General features: G+C 29.6%; 4 protein-coding genes, 1 long non-coding RNA gene and 1 other non-coding gene across 10 annotated transcripts; 4 read left to right on the top strand and 2 right to left on the bottom strand.

Moving 5' to 3' along the window:
* Positions 1-2,374: 2,374 nt before the first annotated feature.
* Positions 2,375-9,298, bottom strand: LOC117164330 (E3 ubiquitin-protein ligase KCMF1). 2 transcript variants are annotated; one of them, XM_033347275.2, is made up of 8 exons: positions 9,057-9,298; positions 7,420-7,587; positions 7,190-7,329; positions 6,906-7,102; positions 6,247-6,439; positions 5,887-6,101; positions 5,108-5,549; positions 2,375-5,005 (listed from the first exon to the last, which is right to left on the bottom strand). In XM_033347275.2, exons 1-8 carry the CDS (start codon positions 9,070-9,072, stop codon positions 4,823-4,825), a joined length of 1,554 nt encoding a protein of 517 aa, XP_033203166.1. In that variant the 5' UTR covers positions 9,073-9,298; the 3' UTR covers positions 2,375-4,822. The 2 variants fall into 2 exon arrangements, with proteins under 2 accessions (XP_033203166.1, XP_033203167.1); XM_033347276.2 differs by having other exon boundaries at positions 6,247-6,421.
* Positions 9,299-9,790: 492 nt separating this feature from the next.
* On the top strand, positions 9,791-12,433 carry Dhpr (dihydropteridine reductase). Its single transcript, XM_033347273.2, has 4 exons — positions 9,791-9,951; positions 11,039-11,122; positions 11,315-11,754; positions 11,831-12,433. Exons 1-4 carry the CDS (start codon positions 9,862-9,864, stop codon positions 11,928-11,930), a joined length of 714 nt encoding a protein of 237 aa, XP_033203164.1. The 5' UTR covers positions 9,791-9,861; the 3' UTR covers positions 11,931-12,433.
* Positions 12,434-12,669: 236 nt separating this feature from the next.
* On the top strand, positions 12,670-12,742 carry TRNAK-UUU (transfer RNA lysine (anticodon UUU)). Its single transcript has one exon. It is a non-coding gene; the product is annotated as a tRNA-Lys (tRNA).
* Positions 12,743-13,152: 410 nt separating this feature from the next.
* ATPsynE (ATP synthase, subunit E) lies at positions 13,153-14,903 on the bottom strand. Its single transcript, XM_033347443.2, has 4 exons — positions 14,793-14,903; positions 14,069-14,193; positions 13,445-13,601; positions 13,153-13,356 (listed from the first exon to the last, which is right to left on the bottom strand). Exons 2-4 carry the CDS (start codon positions 14,120-14,122, stop codon positions 13,310-13,312), a joined length of 258 nt encoding a protein of 85 aa, XP_033203334.1. The 5' UTR covers positions 14,123-14,193; positions 14,793-14,903; the 3' UTR covers positions 13,153-13,309.
* A 126-nt stretch (positions 14,904-15,029) lies between these two features.
* Gpat4 (Glycerol-3-phosphate acyltransferase 4) lies at positions 15,030-24,351 on the top strand. 4 transcript variants are annotated; one of them, XM_076624597.1, is made up of 10 exons: positions 15,030-15,207; positions 20,665-20,946; positions 21,044-21,181; positions 21,253-21,387; positions 21,609-21,845; positions 22,159-22,392; positions 22,883-22,998; positions 23,069-23,210; positions 23,283-23,491; positions 23,574-24,351. In XM_076624597.1, the coding sequence occupies exons 1-10, from the start codon at positions 15,055-15,057 to the stop codon at positions 23,659-23,661; spliced, it is 1,734 nt and encodes a 577-aa protein (XP_076480712.1). In that variant the 5' UTR covers positions 15,030-15,054; the 3' UTR covers positions 23,662-24,351. The 4 variants fall into 4 exon arrangements, with proteins under 4 accessions (XP_076480712.1, XP_033203313.1, XP_033203312.1 ...); XM_033347422.2 differs by lacking the exon at positions 21,609-21,845 and having other exon boundaries at positions 15,031-15,207; XM_033347421.2 differs by lacking the exon at positions 22,159-22,392 and having other exon boundaries at positions 15,031-15,207.
* Positions 16,151-18,764, top strand: LOC143303624 (uncharacterized). Its single transcript, XR_013060133.1, has 3 exons — positions 16,151-17,260; positions 17,498-18,128; positions 18,243-18,764. It is a non-coding gene; the product is annotated as an uncharacterized LOC143303624 (long non-coding RNA).
* Positions 24,352-24,678: the final 327 nt, after the last annotated feature.

Here is a 24,678-nt window from a genome sequence, read left to right as displayed (position 1 = left end):
GCTCTCCTCCGTACACCACTCACTTCTTCCTTTGGCTAGGATTACAATCAAAACTCGTCAGAGTTTCGTGAAAAATATGTACCGATTAATCTTACGATATCGTAATATGCTTCGAAGAAAATAATGCGCTCAAATTTCTTTTACTTATCTTTGGATCAAGACGGGAGTCTTGAACACGACATGATTCTTTTTTTCCTTTTTAATCAAATTAGTGATGAATTAAAGATTTTATTCGCACTTACTGATGACGTTAGTCGTATTTGCGTATAGCGGATGAATTGAACGTTAATATTGAAACTAGTATTTCAAAGTTATCTTGTAACTAGTTCTGGTTTGACTTTATTCAATATTAAAGACATATATATATCTTTTGTTTCCTTTCTACTCATATCGTATTCTTTTCGCTGACTGATAGTTAATGCGACATTTTTTCAAGGGAACGAAAACTCTAACGTGAGGAAGGCAACGTTGCGACTGTTCTTGATCGTGCATATCCGTATTATATCACAGTACAAAAATACTGTGGAAAATATAGCATAATAAATATTTTTAATAAAAAAGAAAAGAAAGTTCCTTTCTCACGTTTATCATTATTTCTTTTTTTTGTAATTTTTTTCCTTTTTTTTATCAGATAGCTTTTTAGCGATAAAGTACAGTTTTCTGAGAGTGATTTTTAATTGATTCGCGCGTCGTTAATAATACAGCATTATTAATCTCAACGACACATCCCCTTCATTAAAATTATCATATTAATAATATATATATATATATACACACAGTCAGACTCCTCCTGCGTTATTGGGCCATTATCTACATAGAAGCCCTATTATTATTAGTCGCTAATAATCGATTATAACGATAAGAAACGGTATCGCAATGAGAGCGTAATACGATAAATTATCGAGATTTTTAATTAAATTTAAAACTTTTTTATTTTTCTTCGCTACGATAAGTTGCGTATGTTCGCGTTCCCAATCACTTTTGTCCCCGGCTTACAGCAATTTCTTCGTCTACATAACTTTTTCTTCGCACACGCACGATTGATTACAATTAAAACAATACAGATCTACGCACAAACGCAACTAGTCGCTGTTGTACATGTGCGTAAGTGTATACACACATTTACGTAAATGTATATTTGTGTGTATACACACATGTATATATATATTTATATATAAGCATGTATAATATATATTATTTATTTATATGCATACAGTAGGCAATAATACGTAAAATATAGATAAATATAAATCGAAATTTCAATTCGTTAGAAGGAGAATCTCTTCGTCGAATAGAAAAGGGGAAAATGTCGTACGCGTTTCACAGTTTTTCCATCATATTTCTTTCTTTTTTTGTTTTTTTTTTTCTTATTTTTGAATTTCAATTCCATCATTCATTTCTGATTTTCATGAAATTCGTTGTAGACAATGGCTACGTTCGGACTGACAAAAGACCTGTTCTAGCGAAGTCTTCTCATCCCCTTTCTTTCTTTTCTTTTTTGTTAATTCGTCGGGCGTAATGGTTTCGATTAAAATTCGAAAATTCACAGAAAATTCCTCTTTCCTGACACTCGAAATAACATACGGATGAAGGACGTGATAAAAACAACCGTTTAATCCACCCAAGAATATTTTTTTTCTGTTCGTTACTCCGTTCACAAGAATAATTCTTTAATCATGTTATTTTGTTTTTCTCCTACAAAGGATATCCGGGAGAATCGTCGATATCTTTACAAAGCATCGAAACTTTCTTTCAAAGACGCCCAATCTCAAAACTTTCTACTATATAGACCGAGATCCTCGAATTACCTAAGTTTTTTTCCTTTTTTCCTATATATGTATGAATGAAGAAAAGGAGAAGTATTTAATTACGTAGGTGTTAATCACATAAAAGAAAAAAGAAAATAGAAGAAACGTGAGAATTACGACGATACTCCGAGGCACCTTTTCGTCCTTATGAATAAATGTATATTATATATATATATCTATATATATAAATAAATAAATATATATATATTTATATATATATTTATATTTATATATAATGTAAAAAGCTGTTTGTTAAGATTATACTGAAATTTCAAAATGAACCATGACAAAAATCCTAACAATAAAAATATAACGATATTGATACAGCGTTCAACTGTTGGAAAAGGCGTTACACTGTCCCTCGAAATCTTTCTTCTGACAAGGAAATGTATAGAAATTATTTTTCCTGCTACATCGTATAGTACATAATGACAATAAATGTAACAAAATAATATTAATAGTAAAATAGAAGTGTAAAAATCCAAAAATTTTATAATCCCGAAGTGACGTGGAAACAAGGGGAACATAAGTTCGCAAGTATCAAGAATAGAAGAAAAAAAAACACCCAGTTGTAATTTTCGACTTTATACGAAGTTATTTTAGTACATAGCAAATCATGTTATTTATTTCTTCCTTTCCTTCCTTTTAATTAATGTAATTGGTTTTTGTATTAAACGTGCTTGTTGGAGTCTTGCTTCGTTCTGAGATTATACGCTTATGAATTCGTGTAAAATTTGAAAAATAACTAGCTTATCAGTCATCGAGATGTGCACATTAATATATGCGAAGTTCATTATTTCTCTCTTAATATCTGCATCTTATAGTTTTTTTTTTCTTTTCTTTTTTTTTTGGGATATGCACATATTTATTTAGTTTAGATAAGTATACAGCATCACTTTTGTATGAAGTATATCACGTGTAAAGGATTCTTTTGATTAACCACGCATTCCACAAAAGGCTGAACTTTTTCCCTTTCAGGCATTTCGCGTTAAGGCAATTAGTACACTTTTCATTTTCTTTCTTTACATCGTTGCTTCACTACTTTATATATCTTGTTTCCAATTCACACATCACAGTGGAATACGAGAAATTATTAGAAGTGTTCGAAAAATAGGTGCATAAAGCAAATAGTGCATTTAAAAGAAGATATTAAATTACTATCAACACTGAAAGATCCAGGAAAATAAAAAAGAACGAAATGTATGATTTTTTCAACACCTTTGGTTATTTTGTAATGTTATAAGTAATCCGATTTCGACCGAGAATGCCAGAACACGCGAGAACATAAGTCAAAAAAAAAATGAAATCACGCGCTACATATTTTGTATAACTTTTTACAAGTTTATATGTATATATGTATATGTATAATTTTACTTCATTTTCATCCACATCTTGCAGATACACCCACAAATCAATTAACATAGGATCTGAATGTAATACAAGAGGAAATTAATTACAATATGCAATATACATAAAGTGATTAACAAGGAAGTCTAGGCAAAAATCAAAGAAAATTGAGTAGGAGTTAAAGACAATTGAAAAATAATTATTGCTCGTTTCTACGAGCACCTTCAAATTCTACTCTCAGTAGAACCTTCACAAGTTTCGAATGCATTTGCGTGCGCCATACGCACGTACTTGTTTCCGACGCTTTCTGCATAAAATAAACATTAATTATATCGTAAGCTTCAATTCAACTAATTTCAAAGAAATGGAACACAGAAATTCCCAGTTTTACTTTGACATATCGCGTATAATTTTTACATATATCAAATCAGTAAAGCCTCTGTTATTGAGAAAAAAAACGAACACACATACAAATATTATTTCATTTCACATTGTAAAATGGAGCGATTATAAATTCATAAATGAATGATTAAAAAAAAGAAAAGGGACCACGTGATATTTTTAAAACGTAGTACTAGCGCAATATACGCAAAAATTCAAAACAACAGCGAAAATAAACTTTCCAACAAATATTTTAAATAAATACGATTAATTTTGAAAGAGAAAATGATTCAGATTTCTGTTTGTTTGGCATGTAAAACCCAACTTAATCCCTCCATTTTAAAGTACTGATTCCTGAATAATATATAACATTAAGGGATGGCCCGCCAACTTAATATTTAGAATCAGTGGTTCTGGATTATCTTTCTGAAATGATTCAAACCTCGTATGACTATTTAAAACTTATGTTCATCTAACAAAACGTTAATGCACATGCACTTTGATGATTTCATAAAGCATGTAGATTAAAAATCGTTAGTTGCTCGCTTTAAAATATTTGTCCGATGATTAAGATTTTTCAAATACAAACGGACCAACCCAAGCAGATTTATAAACTTTTCCCCATAAAACATATTTGTAATTCAATGATACACATGACATTAAACTAATTTTAAAAAATATATATATCAAACATACGATGACCAAAAAAATTTAACCAGTTTAAATTAAGCACAACTAAACTGGTGCGTATGACGGGCAGTGCGTCTTGTGAATTGTTAGAGTTTCTACATTTCCAAGATTTTATGTGTTAAATAAAACTGAGTATTTTATCAATCTAACTCTGTTCTAACAAACCCATACAGCCACCAAACATGAAACGCTAAAAGATATAATTATATTGTTATTATTTTTACCTGCCCGTCTCTATCCTCGATCAAGTTATTGTAAATGGATATAATAATATCGATGTAGAACGTGGCAAGACTCGCTGAGGAGTGTGTACGAGGAGTGTATATGACTGCAAGAAGTGAGTTATTTACATTATTTGCATGTGTCGGCGAATCAGCCCTTGCCCTTGTTCCATGTCACGTAACGACAAAAGATGGCGACATTAGAGTTTTGAAAAGTGATAAGATAGGGAGGGTGAGGAGGAGGGCATTTGAATAATTATTAATATATAATATTATAATAATAACAATAATGATGAGGTGTTCTAAACAGTGCTAGGACTAGTGCTAGAGGGTCCTGTGAGGAATCAGGGTGGGTGGGTACGGGGTAAGGAAGGGTTAGTGTGGGGGCGGAGGTTCCGTAGATTGGTTTCTGCCATCTACAGCCCTAACTGGCTTCCTACGTGAAGGACCTGTTACGCCAACTGGACCGACCCCACCTCTAAGGTACGCTGGTGCTGGGGTTACTATCGGTTCTCTGATAGTTCTACTATATGGTAGCGACAGTGATTCCTGCAATACCTGTATAACGAAGTTACAAATACTAAATTATTTTTGTCACGATTCTTTAACATAAAGTTTAAATTTTCGAAATTGCGAACTTAAATCTTCATATACACTTACCAATGACTCAGGCAATACACTGTGCATCAGTGTTTGAACCATAGGTGAATTTTGTATCGCGAGGTTATTAGAATTTGGTGGCAATCCTTGATTCTGAAGACCAGTCCCCACACTCCCAGCAGTAGTAGTTTGAACAGTATGTGACTGTTGCATAGACGTTTGCGTTACATGTTTACTCATTGTTTGTTCCCTTTTCGCTTCTTGAGTTATATTTAATTTCTTTGTAGAAACTGAGGAAGAGTTAGCATTTGGTGTATCGGGACTGCTTGTAGCAGTAGTTGCACTTGATACTGGTGTTTGCGCTACAGATTGTTCCTGTGTTAACTCCGGCAATGTTTGAGAAAGTGTTCCAAGAATAAGTTCGCACGTAAAGAGACTTCTATTTGCACTTTCACGTTCAATATTTTGCAACTGTGAGTCGGAGAGAGAACTGGTAATACATCTATAAACGGAGAAGAGCACACATGTAATATTAATTAAAATAAATATAGCAATTAAGAACATCTATGTATAAACACAAGGTTACTGGTCCTTTGGGAACTAAAAAAAGGCATATGTCCGTTTCATGGAATCATCTTAAAATATAACTTTTGGCATCTTACGCACTGATCATGACATGCAGTTTTGCATGTTTCAGACAAAAGACTGCATGCATGCACGTGTGTGTCGAAAATATATTTATAAAAATACTCAAATACTAGCGCATAAAAATTAGTATTTTGACCATATTTTAGATACTTTTAGATGTGTATATTCCAATATTTACACATAACACATACTTTGGCAATAAAAACATATAGTTCTGTGAACTAGTAGATGATACGCCGGACGGGTTCGCCACATTAGTTGTATTATTGTTACTAGTCGTACTATTTACTACCACGCTAGTCATAGTAGTAGAATGACCACTTCCACTAATAATCCCTCCACAACTTGCAGAGCCAAGGACCTGAGTTTGCCTCCTAGGTAATCGCTCCAATTGTTGTCTAGCAGCCTGAAAAGATGTTTCTATTGTATCGTGTATTTTTAATTCAATAACTTTTATATTCGTATTTTAGGAATTCAGCACTTGATTAATTTATTTTTATTATAACTTAATCCTCTTACTAAAATCTTTTTTGTTATTAAATCATACATACTCTAACTTGTTGTCGTTCCAACTGTAGCTGCATTTGCAATTGTTGCAATTGTGATGGTGCTGACGAACTTTGACCAGTTCCTCCACCACTTCTACGAACACCGGATAATTGAGAAAGTAATTCTGTAATTGGATCTATACCTTCTCGACTACTCGGACTCAATCCTCCGGACGAACTGAAATGCATATTGGACCTGAAGGTCCAATGACACGCCAATGAACATTATCTAAGATGAGATGATGATAAACTGAAGCTGAAATCCGGTTTAGCGTTCTTTTTAGGCATTTCAAAAAGAGAATGCATCTTTTATCTTACAATATACTATCATGATTATTGAACTATGTTTCACTAAAAAGATGATGGTAATGACTGATAAATTATAATGTTAATGTTATAGAACAAGCAAAAAATGATACTTAACAAAATACATGCAGTCAAACATCACAGAATTTGTACACTACTGTAATTCATAATCAGTGTCGATAGAATTTTTTAAAAATAGATTAATAAACTAGCACTCAAACACATTTGATATTTACTTTTAGTGGGAGATAATTGTTTCCACATTTTCTTGAATATAATACTTAAAATATTTATAACAAATATTATAATACCTTTTCATAATCATTTAATATAGCGCGTATATCAAATATACATACCTGCGAGGCCGTGGTCCACCAACAACTCTAGATGAATGTGTTATCCGTCTACCAGTATATCTACTTGAAGCTGGTTCGTCTAGAAAAGAGATCAAATCTCTTGGTCCACTACGATGCTCCAAACTTAAATGACCACCAAAATCATCAGTCACATTATTAGGATCTCCCCCTGGGACAGATGCACATACTGGGCAAACCTATAATAAAATTGGAAACCTAGAAATCTCTCTCTAATAAAAAAGGTAATGTATGATAAACACTTATATATATTATACTATACATACAACTTCAAAAGAAGTGTCTGAGTGATCTGCAGCAACATGTTCTTGCAGTGTAGCCTCAGTGAAACCCATTCTTGTACAGTAAGGACAAGTTAAAGATTGCGGCTGTTCTACACTTACTGCCTCTCCACCATAATATAATTCTACAAGATAATAAATCAAAATTAGTTTGTATGATTAGGCTATACTTAAAAGACAATTATTATATACATAGAATTTAATAATTAACTTACCAAACTCAGATCTAGTAAGTATACACTGCATAGGATGATCACTGTGGTGACGCGTAGTACTGGCACCTCCTTCGTAACAGTTGGCACACAAATCATAATCGTAGCATATGAGGCACTTATATCTGCGACCCCGAAAGTTCCCCTTTAAGCAGGCGTCACAACTTACCCCTAAAATAAATAATTACTATATATTAGTACATATAGGGATTAGCATTTTATAGTAATAAAATCAAATTAAATTTACTATTAGTATTAGATACATAGGATATAAGTAAAGGATATTACATGTATGTAAGTAAAGTACATTTACATAAAGAACTTTAATAAAAAGTACTATTGTCTCTACAAAAGATATTTATATATCTTTCATATCTACATATACATACAATAACCTTGAACTAGATCTATTACAGATAGATTATTTAAGTCTGTTTCAAATATATATAGTTTTTGACATAAAAAGTTCAGCCGTATATTCTTATTAAAACAAACAACTGCAATTTAATAATTTATTGAATACAACAATAAAGTAACTTCAGCATAACTGTAAATAAGTAAAATAACAAAATAACATTGAGACAATGTGCATTATATAGAGACACTACACATGTAATTTTCTTATAATTAAATGCATTTAAAAATTTAGTTTCTTGTTTAATAAAACAATCTTTATAACTATAATAACAGATACACAATGAGTTTTTAATTTCATGTGTTTTCCCAGTTACCTCTTAATTTTTACAAGTTATATACATATATACATATACATATCTTAAAAAGTACAATAATCTAAGTATGATGTCACTTTTATTGTAATAGTATCATAAAAGTTAAGACCTACATATATGTGTATTAATAGTCAGCAATAACATTTTTGAACTTCAATACAATATTTCTAATTTCAATTATGTAACATGCGTAGATGTTAAATAAATAAGAAAGAATATATGTACTAACTTTATTTATGCAAACAATAACTACTCTTTACTCTGCTAATTTCATTATGACACATTAACTTAAAAATCCAATATAATTGCATTTCTGTGATGTTAAAATTATACCATTAGAATGTAATAAACAACGTATTATTTAGAAAATACAAACTTGAAAGTTGAAAAAAGTGAGGAAAAAGACTAATTCAAAGATATCAGATAAGAAAAATATGTTTCAATATGTTTTAGAGATTTAACATTGTAAGAAAGAGAAAGGGATTGTACAAGAAAAGCAATATCAAAGAAACCATTTGGCAGAACTCATCTTGACAATGGGTCGTTAAATTTCCCCGTGAATTTTATTCATTTTATATAATTAAAATAAGAAAAAATGATGACATGGCAAAAAAGTTGAGCACAATCATCAAAGAGCATTATAAACCCAAAGAAATTGGAGTAAATTTTTTATAAGTGCTGCCATCTGGCCTCTGACATTAGACCCTTTGGTACAGAGCTTACAAGAAATGTCTTAGGAAAAATCTCATACATTCTCGATTTCGTAACCTCGACGATGAGTCTACACAAACTTTTTATGCATATCCCCGAATACCCCATGATTAAAAAATTTTGTCATCAATATAAAACAAATTTAGCATGTGAAGTAAAGGCTGACTTGCTAGACAGAAACAGCGCACACGTACGTACCGTCATGTCGATTCATTTTCCGTTTAAAATCTCATATACGCCGATAGCGCGAAGTCTCGCGATCGAACGGTTTACGAAATACGATTGCTGCTCGCCACTGCGTTAACTCTTCACGTCCCTCAATGCAGCAGATACAATGAGGAAAACATTAATCGTCAAACAAAAAATTTTTCGTTAGAATTTCCAGCGTAAAACCTAACCCAACTAGACTACCGTGACGTCACACTAGACCTACGCTCCCGGAGAACGTTGCGGGCAGGGTCTCCGTCATTGCGGCGTTGCCACATTTCCAATAAACATGCGTGGGAAATTCAAATATGACAAATCTGATCACTTCATTTTGTACAAACTAAATCGATTTCATTTAATTATACGCGCGGAAAACATTCTGGAATACATGACATAGTATTAACAAGGTATATATACAATAAAAAAGTTGATTAAACATTTCAAGGTTCTTTCATTAGCAATAGAATATTATTGATGTCAGGTAGATCATATATAAATGATCTATATGATGCTATATTGAATTATTAGTTGTTTTAATTCATTAAATACTAATCATTATGTAGAAATTAAAGATTTATACGCATATTCTATTTAAAGTCACTCGAAATACTTCCATCGAAACAATATCAATTACTCAGTTGACAATCTGTCTTTATACTTTGTGCCGAAAATCTGGCAATCTAGCACTCCTTTTACGAACTTTTCCGAAAGATTTTCGTATGACTTCGTACTCTTCCGTATATAATCGCGACTCCCGAAACATATTTCACGAAGAAGTTGTTTCTTTTATTGAACAATGGAGGCAATAATCGGACGGGTTTTTATATATGGTGGCAAAGGTGCTTTAGGTTCTACTTGCGTTTCAAAATTCAAGTCGAAAAAGTGGGTGAGTAATAATAGTAAAAATAAATGTCAACAATATATAATAAAAATGTAGATGTTGATTTTGTTATCAATGGGACTGACTTATTTTCCCACAGAAGTTACAACTTTTTATTGTTGTTTCCAAGAGTAATACATTTGTAAATGTTATTAATTAGTTTCATTTAAAAAAAAAACAAATTATCGGTCAATTATACATCGATAACTTATTCGATCTGGACATTGATTAAAAATTAATTCTAAACAACTGTTAGGCAGAAATTTCTGAACGATGAAATCATTTATATTTAAAAATAATTAATTAAAAAAGTAATACTCGAGAATTATTTCATGTACGTCCTTCTAGAAATTTAATACAAAATTTATATAATGTTTTTTTTATACATAATGAATTTCATAGAATTCGTGACCGGTGTACATATTCAAACGGCGAAGTAATTATTCGCGCACTGTTTTGAATGCTACGAAGTATAGTATTTTATTTATGTATCTATAATAATTATTATCTATGTGTATATATGCGTATAAATATATTTTTTATAGCCCTTATTAATATATAAATATATTTTTTAATGTAATTAAATATTAATCATTTACTAATTTTAGTTTAAGTTTAGTTTCAGTTTTAGTTTTAGTATTCTATAAGCTAAAACAACCAAATTCCTTCTACGAGGTCGTTAGGTCGAAAAATAAAATAAAATAAATAACATGAATCATTTACATTATTAAATGCAAACATATAAAATAAATTTTATATAAATTTAATAAGGCACTTTCCCTATAAAGATATGATTTCAACAAAAAGGATATAGATTTACAGATATAATTCTATTTAGCAATCTCAAGTATAGAGGAAAAATACATCAAGGCCATAGTTAATGAATCAGAACCTTTCACATAATACATATACCTCTATAATATCTTTGTTAAATAACCTTAAGAAATTTGCAATTATATCAATTTTATGATACTAAAATATTTATTATTCTACACATTACATATATAGCTTATAGGGAAATTACTAAACAAATTATTATATTTAAAAAAAAATAATATATTTTTATAAAACTACATTAACTTCATAATCATAGTGGGTTGGCTGTATTGATATGAAGGCAAATGACCAAGCTGATGCAAATGTGATTGTAAAACCAAACAGCAATTGGCAAGAGCAGGTAATTTTTTAAGTTGTTATATTCAACTAAATAAGAATATATATATTTATATATATATATATATATATGTTTTATAAACAAATATATACATATGTTTATATACATATATATTATATATATAATATTAAATATATATTATAATAATATATATATATCTTTTTATAAAACTAATCATTTTTATCTGTTTATTAGGAAGTTGATATTATGCAACAAATTGGAAATATTTTAAATGGGAATAAACTAGATGCAATTATTTGTGTGGCTGGTGGATGGGCTGGTGGAAATGCAGCCAATAAAGATTTTATTAAAAACAGTGAACTTATGTGGAAGCAGAGTGTGTACAGTTCAAGTATTGCTGCTAGTATTGCTGCCCATCATTTGAAAGAAGGAGGATTTTTATCATTAACTGGTGCTAAAGCAGCTTTAGCAGAAACACCAGGAATGATTGGATATGGAATGGCTAAAGCTGCTGTTCATCAACTTACTAAATCTTTAGCAGCTAAAGATAGCGGTCTTCCAAAGAATTCTTTGGTTGTTTCTATCTTGCCTGTTACTTTAGATACACCTATGAATAGAAAATGGATGCCAAATGCTGATACAACTAAATGGACTCCACTTGAATTTGTTGCAGAGTAAATAAAATCTTTCTTTTTTCCTTATTTCATGTTTTTATATTTGATTTCTTACTAATAACATTTTATTTTATAGCCTCTTCTGGAAATGGTCGCAAAATCAAGAACGTCCAGCTAATGGAAGTCTCCTACAATTGATTACCAATGATAATAAAACAGAATTAATTACAGCTTAAGAGGAAAAGAGTTTTTTGAATCGAAAGCATTTATGGTGCTCCCATGACAATATATACACATATGTATACCCATTATAAATACTTTATATCAAATGGTGTCCCCAATCAATTAATATTGTTTCATCTTAATGCATTTGAAAAAGGAATACGAAGATATATTTGTATATATGTAAAAATATTTTTCTCTGTACCTTTAAAACGCGAGAGCTATAAGTTCATATAGCAACATAAATTCATTCCATTTAAATAATATTACAACAATAAAATTATATAATTAAGTGAAATTATTTGCAAATATATTGTAACATATTTTATAACATTTCCAATATTTATTTTTATATAAATGTTATATATTTTATATTCTGAAATATTATAATTGTGTTATCCTTTAGCAGTTTATCTCTTAAACTAAAAGTAAATATGAAAGTATAAACAAAAGTACTGTTTGTTAATAATCTCTGATATTACAAATTGGAAAAAATAAAATACAATATACAGCATAATTTTAGTTTTTATTAGAATGTTGTGTGTACTATGCGTAATAGAACTTCTATTGTTCAAGATTGTGACATATATGCCCAATAAATTATATACGCAAAAAATTAAAACAATGATTTTATAAAAGTATTTATTAAGCTGTATTAAGTGTTATCGACTTCATTTAAATATAATTGACATTTATATAATTTAATATTCTTTATAACAGTAACTATATATTTTGAAAAATGTTACTTCAGTTGCCCGGATAGCTCAGTCGGTAGAGCATCAGACTTTTAATCTGAGGGTCCAGGGTTCGAGTCCCTGTTCGGGCGAATATTTTTTTCTACTTAGGAACAATTCGATATCTAATTTTGCATGTACTAATGAATATTGGAAAATTCTAAATATGCCATGGGAGATATAATAAAACTTCTTTTATCCGTCATGGTCAGAGGACAAGACGTATCAGATATTAGCACTCTACTACTTCTTCCTTCTTCCGTTCTTAATCATTCATATAGTCGGAATTAATTTTTATATAACTGGATTTTACTAAACTGAAATTTGTAAATACTAGGGCAAAAACTTTTATTCCTATAAGCCATGCGTCATGTGGCCTAGAATTGAATTATAAGAGTTTAGAAACATATTCAGTATTAAAATCGTAAATTGGACATTGTGATAACATCAGTTCGGATAAACGGAGTTCAGGTAAATGGGATCCTACTGGATAAAATCACAATTTAGTATAGTATAAATCATTTTATTTAATATACACAATAAGAAGTTTATATCTATTGTAAACCTGAACAGAAATTGACATAATGGACATTTTTTAAAGGGTAATTTAATATTAACTTAACAGAAATACTTATGTATACTACTATAAGTGATATTTTTTATTTTGGTGATGGTGTGAACAACTCATTCAGCATTTGTATTTCAGCTGAAACAGAAAAATGGAAATTACAAGTCAATATTATATCATTAAAAGAACCTACAGCTTGCCCATAGTCAAATTTATCATTTTTTACCTTCAGCAAGCTTCTTTTTCTCTGCTGCTAATTTTGCATCTTTCATGGGTTTTTCCTTAAGTTCTTGTTCACGGCGGGCATTTTCTTTTTTACTCAGTCTTCTTTGATGGTAAGCACCGTAAACTATCCCAGTTAACAGAAGAGTCCATCGGGAAAACTACACAAAATCCAATATTAAAGTTTTACAAAGTATTTTTAAATTTATGTTTAAATGCATGTATATAAATATATATATTATTAATGTTTTAAAAAGAGAAAGAGATATCTAATTTATATTATTATTTAATTCATGCAGAATATATTACTTGACTAATGCTTATTATATCTATTAAGAAGGTTAGAAAATAAAATACAAATTAAGAGCTAATATATTTTTAAATTTCATTCTAATGTAGAATAAATGATATATATAACTGTTCTATATTTCTTTAAAACTTAAAAAAAAAAAGAAAGCATTACTTGAAGTTACACAAAAATTATATAATATAATCAATTTTAAAACATTTTCATTTTTATAACAATAAGAAATCTTAATAAGACATTTGTTAAATAAACAGTAATTTGCAATACAATAGTTGAATGTAGATTGTTTCAAAAAAATTCATTGTAGTAAATTGTACTCACTTTAATTAAAGGGGACACCTGCAGTGGTCGGGGTGCTACTTCGGCAGACGACATTTTGTCACTGGATTGCTAATGCTATGAAACTCCAGATAACATCACTATTTGAGCGGACGTTTAAAACATTCCTGTATATTTTTGAATATGAACATGAGAGTTACCATTATTCTGAAGAATAATATAATATTACAAATATAATATAGATTTGAAAAAGCTTTGTTATGATACTCTCTACATATTTTTTTATCTTTCACATGCTTTGGATTAGAAATTAAAGGATACAAATGTAGCAATTTGATGAAGATTAAATTAGAATATTCTTATCGTCGCGAATTTGATCATAATGAAGTTTAGCCTTATATCAATCATTACATTATATTATACTTTATATATTTATTAATAGTTTTAAATCTTATTTTATTTTGCTATGTACTATAATTTGCTATTTCATCGTTTTTAATTTTATATGTATTATAATTTCTCACGTTCTCTGTTTTTCTTCGTTTCTTTTTAAACAATTCACAGGAATAACTGAGGGAATCTTTATAGCAGCAAATAACCAAAATAATTCATGGAACAAAAAAATGACAATTTATGTTTGAATTAATAAACTAGCATTGAAAAGAACGCGCTCTAATGTTTCTTATCGTTATAAAGACCTATAGAAACATGATAGAAACTAAAAATTTTAATCTAAATTCATCTCGTATTTGATTGGTTGAAATACCTTTTTTCACTCGTCTTCTATTGGCCGATCATTTCGCCTTCTTGTGGACGATAAGAAATGTGACTGTGTGACTGCAATTTCATCGAAACGCATCTGCCGACAACTTCTTGACTAGTGTCGATAACGCAGATCGTTACACTTTAATATGTTTCTCTCTATAGTATTTGTATATATAGGTTTCAAGCACGGTGGTTTTAAACTGTTTGTGGAAGGGATCGTTTAACCGTTTCGCCTTCTCGGATATTCCTTGGCAGTAAGCAAAATGGCGCCGCTATGGATGGTTATGTCGTTAGCGGTTTCTTTACTTTTAACACCTTTTCTTATGTTTTTGCTTGCCATAATCTTTTTGGCATCTATCGGAAAGTCACTCGGCGTTAGAAGATTATATATAAAATTGCTGCTAACACTATTTGAGGTAAGCGAATGAGTGAATTCAATTTACAATACTTCTCCGGTTAGAGACACATCATGATCCTATAAATTGAAAACATGATAAACATTTTATGATTTTTTTTTCTCCTTTTTTTTTATAGAAAAGGTACGAAAGATTACATGATCTTTTGATATCAAATTCACAATGAAATTTCTAGAACGAAATACGTATTAAACGTAACAAAATTGTTTTGTAAATATGAAAAATTGCAATTAACTTTGAGGTAGACATTTTGAATTTTATTCATTCATAAATACCCGATTTAGTTTGATTGTTAAAATTTGCACTAATTTACAGATAAAATACTTAAAGGTTTATGTATCGTTTCAAAGTGATGGTCAATGAAATATGTGACTACTATTAAACCAAGTGTGTTTCATGTATTGTTTACCTAACAATCAACAAGTAGCAGCAATTCAATATTTAATTTCATTTTTTAGTTTTTCCCTAATTTATTTTCGATACAATGAAAACTCCGATTTCATAAGATATATAAAATTTGGTAGTTAGAATTGTATTCCGAGCTACCACGTTTTTTTGACAGTTAAAGTAAACGTAAGTTACGCAAGCTAATTATACTTAATTATAAAAACTATGGTATCAAGTTTATTCGATCGATCATAAATTTCTAAAATTTAATTCCATAATCAATAAAAAACGCAAATAAAATATGTTAATAAAATATGCAAAACTCTAATTAAATATATTGTTACTACATAAATATTCTTTATCATATATATAATATATTTTCAAATCGTGTATTTTAATTTCTAATTTTTATCTTTAGTAAATAAAATATGTTTTTATTTCGGTTTGTATAAATTATTAGTCAAGCTCCCAAATTATCGACTGGTAGAACGTCAGTGCAATTCAAAGAATATTTTATTTCTGAAACACTTTTAAATTTACATGTTAACATGATTCTTTTATTCATATTTCATATAAATTATATATATTATATTGATTAATTATATTATATATAATTTAATATACATATTAGATATATTATATATAATTATAATATTTACATTTAATATATATATATTATTAAGGTATTCAATTAAAATTAATCGAAGCGTGCTTTGGCGAATCTCTTACGATGTTATATCGTACGTAACGAATTTGTATCGATTTAAAACCGTCAAATAGCGAAATCCTAATGTTGAAACGATTTGTGCGACTGAAGAATAAAATCCAGCATTTCCAAGTTTGCTTTTTAGTATACTTGTGCATATTAGATTTTTGAAAGGAGGAATTTTGCGACGTACGTTCAAATATTTGTCTCGCTAGTCAGAAATACGTTATCGTTATTCTGGTAGCTTCGAAGTTAAAAAGTCGACTTTCTCAATTTTTCTTCGATGCCATTTGAATATTAATCGTGTTGAATACGGTTCAACGTATAATTCAACGTATTCGAGTATTTATTATTTCTACGTACTTTATTTGAACAAATACAATGTGTGAAATTGAAATTTGTGTGCTATCAAAAAATGTAAACTAGCAAAACTATAATTATATCTTCTCACTTTAATCGCATTTTTCTCAGTGTCCTGAAGGTCTAGTTTAGACAAGTTCTGTGACCGGATTTGAATACAGTGTTAAAATCTACAGGGAATAATGTATAACAAGTTCAGGGAAATATTCAATCATACATAGATAGTAATAATAGTTGTTTTTATAAAATGTCAACTTGAACGTAAGTTTTCAAGGTCAAAACTTGTTAACGATGTTTTCTCTATATTTGTCTCTTATTCTATTTTCTCGTTCTCTTATTTACTCTTAGCTTTAATCTGAAACAAAACTCATCACTCTACCTCATTCGAATAGGAATTTCCACGATCTTGACACAAAAATGAGTATTTTGTTCCACTGCGCGCTAGATATCAAACTATTCTATTTGCAGTTAATAGCCTGTTCGAGGAGATATGTTCAATATAACACGAAACTCGTACTTACATGTGTTAGGAATAAAATAATCAATCGAAGTGAAGATCATATGGATATGCCGATTGATAACGTAGATTATCTATATTCTGTATGTCAATATCTTATTTAATTAGAAACGATGTATTGTGCAAAAGTCTTAATGATTTGTGATTTTATAAGGAAAATCATATTTTTCAGAAAATATTTCCATACAGTGTTATATAGAAATGCATTTTTATATTTTATTATGTTATTTATTTATATTATATAGTTTATTTCGTTAGTAAGGCAAAGATTTTTGCATAAACATGTGTAATTATTTTTCATTGAAATTTTCCTTCTTTAGAAAACTAATCATCCTAGCCTATCGGAGGCCGTTCACCGTACGCATGTCACGATAATACGTGGATCTCCTTTGTTTGGAGAACAGACAAATCGCTGGCTCTACAGTTTCGCATAACGAACACACCGAATGAATAACATGAAATACTATTCAATTGTCGGTCACATCGTCTAGATTTTTTGACATGGCTCGAATGACGTTACCAAAATATTTTTAAAAGTGAATATTAAGCAATATCCCATACAAAAGTATTTGATAACAAGTTTGCTAATAAAAGTGGTTAAACTTAAATAAAAATGTTGTATTAAATGAAGTACATATCATTAGCAAACGAAAAACAAACATTCTTTATGTGTTATATAATCGTCAGATCAAGCTATAAATAATAAAATATAGAGGCATTTTACGAAACATCTCAATGGATAATCTTATGCATTCCCTACACTATTTGAATACTCGCAAAGATAAAAATTTATCGCAATACGTATACTATTTATAAAATGTGCGATGAATGCTTTCCAAGATGTTCTTTTAGTTTCTTTTACAATAATCTTACTGTGATTATATATGCTGGAATATGCATTATTATGCAGAATGAGAACGATGACGTTTCACCTTATTTCTTTATATATAGGTGTGATGTGTATGCATATTAATTTTCATTATTCACGATCTTCTCAATCTTGATCGCGAATTAATTAATGGAATAGATCCCAATATAATGATAACGATGATTATGTAATTACAGGCGATAGACTGAAGACGCGACGTTCTAATTGAAAGGTTGTGCAAGATGCGTACAAACTCGTCAACCTTTTCTTTGATCGCATATTTTTAACATGATTACAAGACAAAGATCGTGAATTGCGACAATGATATGTTTGTAGTTCCTTGAATATGGTGCAGAAATTGAAGAATGACGCTCCATCATTTTATCGGAAGAATTTCGTCTAAAGCTTAAAGACGCATGAGAAAGAAGACGGCGTATGAAAATATTTGAATACTCGTAGATATCTGTCATGAATATGTTATGTATGGTACGAGCAACAGTTTAAAATCTTATTAGCATAGTAATGAGATTTGACTGTCATAGCTATATTGGAAAAGCTTGATACAAATTTAGAAAGGTATATAGAAATCGTAAAATATGGAATTATCTTTAACACTTAATATACGCTTAAGATAATATAAATGTTTTACTAAATATGTGTTTGCAATAAATAACTTATAATTTCTACATACATTTTTACATTTGTTTCAGTTTTCCAATATGATCAGTCATGTTTCTTTACAGTGTTGATGAAAATTCAGAATGTTTTATATAACACATACAATACATATGTGTATATATACGTACATAAAAATTTTATATCGTAGGTATATTTTATTGACTAGTTTGCGATTATGGAAAAACTACGTTCAATAAGAATTGAATTATAATCAATTTGAAAAAAACTTTACACGAACAAGATGAAATATTTACGATCTCGAGCCTATATGCGACGCATATTCCAGCGTAATTATAATAAAATTATCGTATAAAAAGACCAAGAGAACGTATTAAAAAGCGATTGTTCAAACATTTTGTATGTGTGTTATGATAAAAGAGTATTTTATCTTCACGAATAATCAAATAACTTGATAAGTACATTACATTATTATGCGGAATGCTGTGTAAAATACGCATAAAAATCTCTTTTCTATACTGTTTGAAATCATCGACATCAGGTACAAAGTTCAAGAAATTTGTCTTTTGTTGAAACATATTCCTTATCGATTCTTTTCTCATCAATGTTATCGAATATCGTAATCCTGCAATTAACCACATGAATTTCAAGAAAGCACGTGTTAGTGCAAGAAGCAAATACGATTTATCGAGATATCCATTTCTTTCGAAACTCTACATTTTACTATAGATAGAGCACCAAAATTTCGTTTTCAGATATTATTAACGCGATAATATTGATAGAGAGGTACCTTTATCAGAGATACTACAAGTTTAGCTCAATGGAAAATGTATCTTGTCCTTGATGAACTTTCCATTTACGATATATGCCTATCTTTTACCAAAAGAAGAAAGATGGATTAGTTAAGTACAAAGTGTACACATATCGTCAGACGACAGTGCTTTTTTTTATATAAAAAGACTATTACTCGTGTGGAAGTAATTAGTAATGTTATCTAATAAATAATTCGGATGACTTGAAACAAACGATAAATGCTTTCGCCGTATCTTAAAAGTTCCCTTTTTATGCAAATATCAAATAAATTCTTTTCTCGTTGATATTTGAATAAATTTCTTACAACACTTGTTTATTTGCGTCTATGCCGACAAAGATATACGAAGTGTGTAATTAATAATTATGTTACATATTTAATGAAACCTGTCGTTTTCGTTCGAACTTGTGAATGATCAGTAGCTGTATTGAATTAGTTTCATTGAACTTAATGTTTATGATTTATTATAAATTTGATTGATAAGCTTGGTAAGTTTAATCTTCAAAAAATTGATGAAATTATTCGGTTTTATCAACTAAAAGGACATTAGCCTGCCTGTTTACATAATTTTTTTACATGATACATATATTATATATGTTATATTATATAGCTATATTATATAGCATAGTAGTATAATCATATAGTATATTTCAAACGCTTTGTATATAGATTGGGCACTAAATATTTTAATTACGTCTCCACGCTATAATATGAATTTTTTAGAAAAAATTCTGTCCGAAAATTTCTGTTAGAAAAAAATATTTAATTCCAAACTACGAACATTTTTTTATATTTTATAACTTATTGTAACAATCTTTTCCAATTGTAAAACAATTTTAAAAAAGGAACAAGCATAACAAAGTATTCAACTTTACATAAATCTCATAAATAAAGAAAAGAAGCATTGTTTACCTTTATTCTTATCACCGATAACTATTAAAGGATCAAGACCGGAGTAAAATTATTGTTATTAAAAATATCCGTATTTTAGCCTATAGTACTTAGCGTTTTAAGTACTTGTTTCTTGCAAATTATAATCAGATTGACTAATCCGATTGTCTTGTGTTGTATAAAGACCACTTTACAACAAAGTGCTTCATAATAAGAAACGCATTCCTTAGGGATGTTTAAACTTAAATAATTATAGCGTATGTATTGTTTTTATACTTCAGTATGGCAGACAAAACATAGAAAACGTGAAAAAGAAGAATGGTACTTGGAAGCAAAATGACGAAGACACAGATGAGGAGTACGAATCGAGGCACGTCGAAAAGCAGAATGTGCAAAATTGGAAAACGGAGAGTATGCAGAATGGAGTGAGCAGCACCGTTATAGCCAGATCGACAGATTTGATTTTGGTACCCGAGCCAGAAATGCAGAATCATAAAAATCATTTGGAGGAAACGAAAACGGAGAATTCACAGACGCCTGCAACAAGTGCGAGCAAAAGCGAGGTAATTTTAATTCTATGTGTTTAATATATATCAAGAAAATATATATACATATCTATGATTAATTGTACAATGGATTGAGAATATATTTTTGTTGCAGACACTCATACGTAGAGATTCATTTGAAACCCTGAAAAGGGAGTTCAAACCTGCAATCTGTTTGGATTACATTAAAGCTGGTGTAGAAGCTATTATAGAAGATGAGGTGACATCTCGTTTTGAAGCAGAAGAATTGAAGGTAATTTCTATTTCTCTAGACCTATAGATATATATGAATTGTTATATAGTATAATGATATATTTTTTCCAGAATTGGAATTTGTTAACTAGAACAAATAGACATTACGAGTTCATCTCCTGGAAGTTAACAGTGATATGGATATGTGGATTTGTTATGCGATATTGTTTCCTTCTTCCCTTGAGGATATTCATTTGTTTTGTAGGGGTAAGTTCATTGATTCTCTTTTAATAATAAATTAATAGTATTTAGAAAAGTTGAAACAAATTGGTAGGATGCATATACACTCGATTAATTTCTTATTTCCACATTTATTTTTATTTTAAGATTCTGTTATATGTTTGTCACGAATCTGTTTTGAAATTGTCTGTTTCAATACCAAATATAAATTTAGTATTTGCAACTCGACTAATATCAAAGGTTCCTAGGTACTGTACATTGTAATTGCAACATTTCTTATTGGCTTCCTACCAAATGGTTTTATTAAGAAATGGACATACAACAAGGCTAGTCTCATAGCATTCAGGATAATGTCACAATCTTTATCAGCGACAATTACAATTCATAATCCAGAGAACAAACCAAAACCAGGAGGAATGTGTGTGGCAAATCACACTTCCGCAATCGATGTGCCTATCTTATCCACACAGACAACATTCTCCTTGGTAATGAGGCATTACGAAGATATCAATTTTTTGTTTTCAAAATTTGCTGTTGGGAATTTGTGATGATGTCTTGTTGTTTGTAACTAACTAATCTCTGCATAATATGACGATATCGTTAAAACAAATTCGGAAATTCTGATGTATTAATCCCCTACATTAATATGATTTATAACTGCCCACTGACAGAATTAAAGTACATTGTTAAATGTTACAGGTAAAACGGTATCCCGTAACTTTGCTTTGCAAGTAAAGCTAGTCAGCATTGATATTAAAAGAAAGATCCTTTCTTAGATATAAAGCTTGTGATTTACAGGTGATGTGGCTGACTGCATGTACAGCGGTAGTCGGCTATGTTCCAGAGGGTAGTTTCAAGCGATGGCTGAATTACAAAGTCTCCATAATGTGCTTCGGTGTGTTGTCGAGTGCTCTATCATCAGTAATTACGTATCATAATCCGGAGAATCGTCCTGTTAGGGGTATTTGTGTGGCAAATCATACTTCACCTATAGATGTTCTGATACTCATGTGCGATAATTGCTATTCCTTGGTACGTTTTTGTCGTTCTTCGTCTAATAAGCTAATAGTTCCAGCATTATTTATTTATCGATATGATAACTCATCCTTTGTCAGCTTTTTTGGGTTTTTTTGAAATTTGCTTTATATTGATCTTATTCTGTTATTGTGATATTGTAGTTCTGGGATGTGTGCATGAAAATATATTACTCTAATATTATGCAAAAAGCGATTTAAAATATTCAATAGGAAATATTATTCTAGATAAAGTTTGCTTTAAACGAATTTTGCTTAAAATTTGCTTTATTTTAGTATCATGTGCAACGCGATTAATATTATTCCATAGAAAATATTATTTTAGGTGAAATTTGCTTTAAATGAATGTTGCTTGAAATTTGCTATATATTTATTTTTTTCTAGTTATTATTATTATTGTGATGTTATTTTTGTTTGCATTGCATAAAAATGTATTACTTTAATATTATGTGAAAGATGATTTATATTATTCAAATTTTATATTTTAGATAGGTCAGAGACATGGTGGATTTTTAGGTATTCTACAAAGAGCTTTAGCACGTGCTTCACCACATATTTGGTTTGAACGGTGTGAAGTTAAAGATAGAGAAGCAGTTACAAGACGGTAAATGTTAATCGCTGTGCTGTTAGCATAGCTTCTTTATAACATTAAAATGTTCTTATATACTTCATAGATTAAAAAAACACGTGTCTGATCCTACAAATCCACCGATACTTATCTTTCCTGAAGGCACTTGTATAAATAATACATCAGTTATGCAATTTAAGAAAGGAAGCTTCGAAGTTGGTGGAGTAATTTATCCTGTTGCAATAAAGGTAATTGTGTACGTATTCATGTAAAATGGTATTGATTACCTTAGGTAACCAATTTTATTCTTTTTCTTATAGTATGATCCAAGATTTGGGGATGCGTTTTGGAATAGTAGTCGATATTCAATGATACAATACTTATATATGACTATGTCAAGTTGGGCCATAGTATGTGATGTTTGGTATCTTCCTCCAATGTATAGAAACGAGGGAGAGAGCGCTATTGATTTTGCGAATAGAGTAAAGTCTGTGATAGCAAGACAGGGTGGCTTGGTCGATTTACAATGGTAAAATTTTTTAGATAAACAAAATATTATTCTTCATTATATATAAAGAGAAACAATTAAGTTTTTTTAATTAAATTTTTAGGGATGGTCAGCTTAAACGAATAAAGCCAAAAAAGGAATTGCGAGAGAAGCAACAAGAAGAACTTAGTAAACGACTTAAAGACGAATAAAGTCGAATATGAATCGTCTCTAGTCCCTCTTTCACGATCGATATAATGTGTGATATTTTGCTTAAACGAGAATATTTTACCTGATGTGCTGTTTTATCTTCTTCGTGGACATTTATCTGTGCTAAAAGGGGATGATAGAGCGTATGCATGATTTAATTTGTTTAATTTTACAAATGTGATACATTGCGTTATGTTAGATTACTTTTATACAATGAAAAATTGATAAATTTCTATAGTAACATTTAAATTCATTACAAGACGATTAGTATAAACAATTTATCTTAATATCATGATTGAATTTAAATATGAAATATCGCAGGTACCACATTTGTCAATTTTTAATACCAATATTATATAACGAGGCATTACAAATTTATTATTTATACATAATGAAGTGTTTAATATGGAATGGCCGATGGTGTGTGACTTTTTGTGCGTATGATTGAATGTAGCATCAAACTCATCCTATTTATATTGTTACATTTTTAGAAATGTACTTCACCTCATTATCTCATTAATTTGATACATGGTTATGGATATCTAAGCCCATCTGATATTATACAGGAGAAGTTACAAATTCTTTTCTTTCTTTTTTTTTTTTTTGTAAAAATGATAGGGAAAAATATTACTCTTTATTGTAGTGTAAAAAATAAAGTATTTATTCATATTTCTCATAGAAAGAAATTAGCATATATCAGGGTTATGCTACTGTACCCATCCCCTGAAAATTATTTGAAATGACATTCATTACAATTTAAGAGCATAATTGAAATATTTCCTATTTTTGTAAATAATATCATCAAAATTTTGAAAAAACGTTCGTAAATTACTATACAATTAAAAAAAAATACATGCTTATTGTATTTTTATGAAGAAAAGTTATAATCTTCATCTACTGTTCTCAAAATATTGAGAATATTTTATTCATATTCTAATTGACGTTTGGATTTTAATTAGATTAGAAGTTATATTCTAATAACATTTTAATATTTTGTATATGTTTAATACAATAATAAT

The sequence above is a fragment of the Bombus vancouverensis genome, chromosome 15 (genome assembly GCF_051014615.1).
Source record: "Bombus vancouverensis nearcticus chromosome 15, iyBomVanc1_principal, whole genome shotgun sequence".
Classification (NCBI taxonomy): domain Eukaryota; kingdom Metazoa; phylum Arthropoda; class Insecta; order Hymenoptera; family Apidae; genus Bombus; species Bombus vancouverensis.
Note: the sequence above shows the minus strand (reverse complement) of the source record. Positions and strands in the feature narration are given on the sequence as shown.

Excerpts from the sequence above, each read along its gene's own strand:
- LOC117164330 (XM_033347275.2), bottom strand. Across the intron at positions 5,550-5,886 it reads TATATGTTTTTATTGCCAAA|ATGTATTACCAGTTCTCTCT; the intron begins GTATGTGTTATG and ends CTCCGTTTATAG. Across the intron at positions 5,006-5,107 it reads GTGTATTGCCTGAGTCATTG|GTATTGCAGGAATCACTGTC; the intron begins GTAAGTGTATAT and ends TTCGTTATACAG.
- Dhpr (XM_033347273.2), top strand. The coding sequence starts at position 9,862 with ATGGAGGCAATAATCGGACGGGTTTTTATATATGGTGGCAAAGGTGCT. Across the intron at positions 11,123-11,314 it reads ACAGCAATTGGCAAGAGCAG|GAAGTTGATATTATGCAACA; the intron begins GTAATTTTTTAA and ends TCTGTTTATTAG. Across the intron at positions 11,755-11,830 it reads CCACTTGAATTTGTTGCAGA|CCTCTTCTGGAAATGGTCGC; the intron begins GTAAATAAAATC and ends TTTATTTTATAG.
- ATPsynE (XM_033347443.2), bottom strand. The coding sequence starts at position 14,122 with ATGTCGTCTGCCGAAGTAGCACCCCGACCACTGCAGGTGTCCCCTTTA. Across the intron at positions 13,602-14,068 it reads AGGTGTCCCCTTTAATTAAA|TTTTCCCGATGGACTCTTCT; the intron begins GTGAGTACAATT and ends GATTTTGTGTAG. Across the intron at positions 13,357-13,444 it reads GAAAAAGAAGCTTGCTGAAG|CTGAAATACAAATGCTGAAT; the intron begins GTAAAAAATGAT and ends TTTCTGTTTCAG.
- Gpat4 (XM_076624597.1), top strand. The coding sequence starts at position 15,055 with ATGGCGCCGCTATGGATGGTTATGTCGTTAGCGGTTTCTTTACTTTTA. Across the intron at positions 21,182-21,252 it reads TTGAAGCAGAAGAATTGAAG|AATTGGAATTTGTTAACTAG; the intron begins GTAATTTCTATT and ends TATTTTTTCCAG. Across the intron at positions 22,393-22,882 it reads GCGATAATTGCTATTCCTTG|ATAGGTCAGAGACATGGTGG; the intron begins GTACGTTTTTGT and ends TTTATATTTTAG.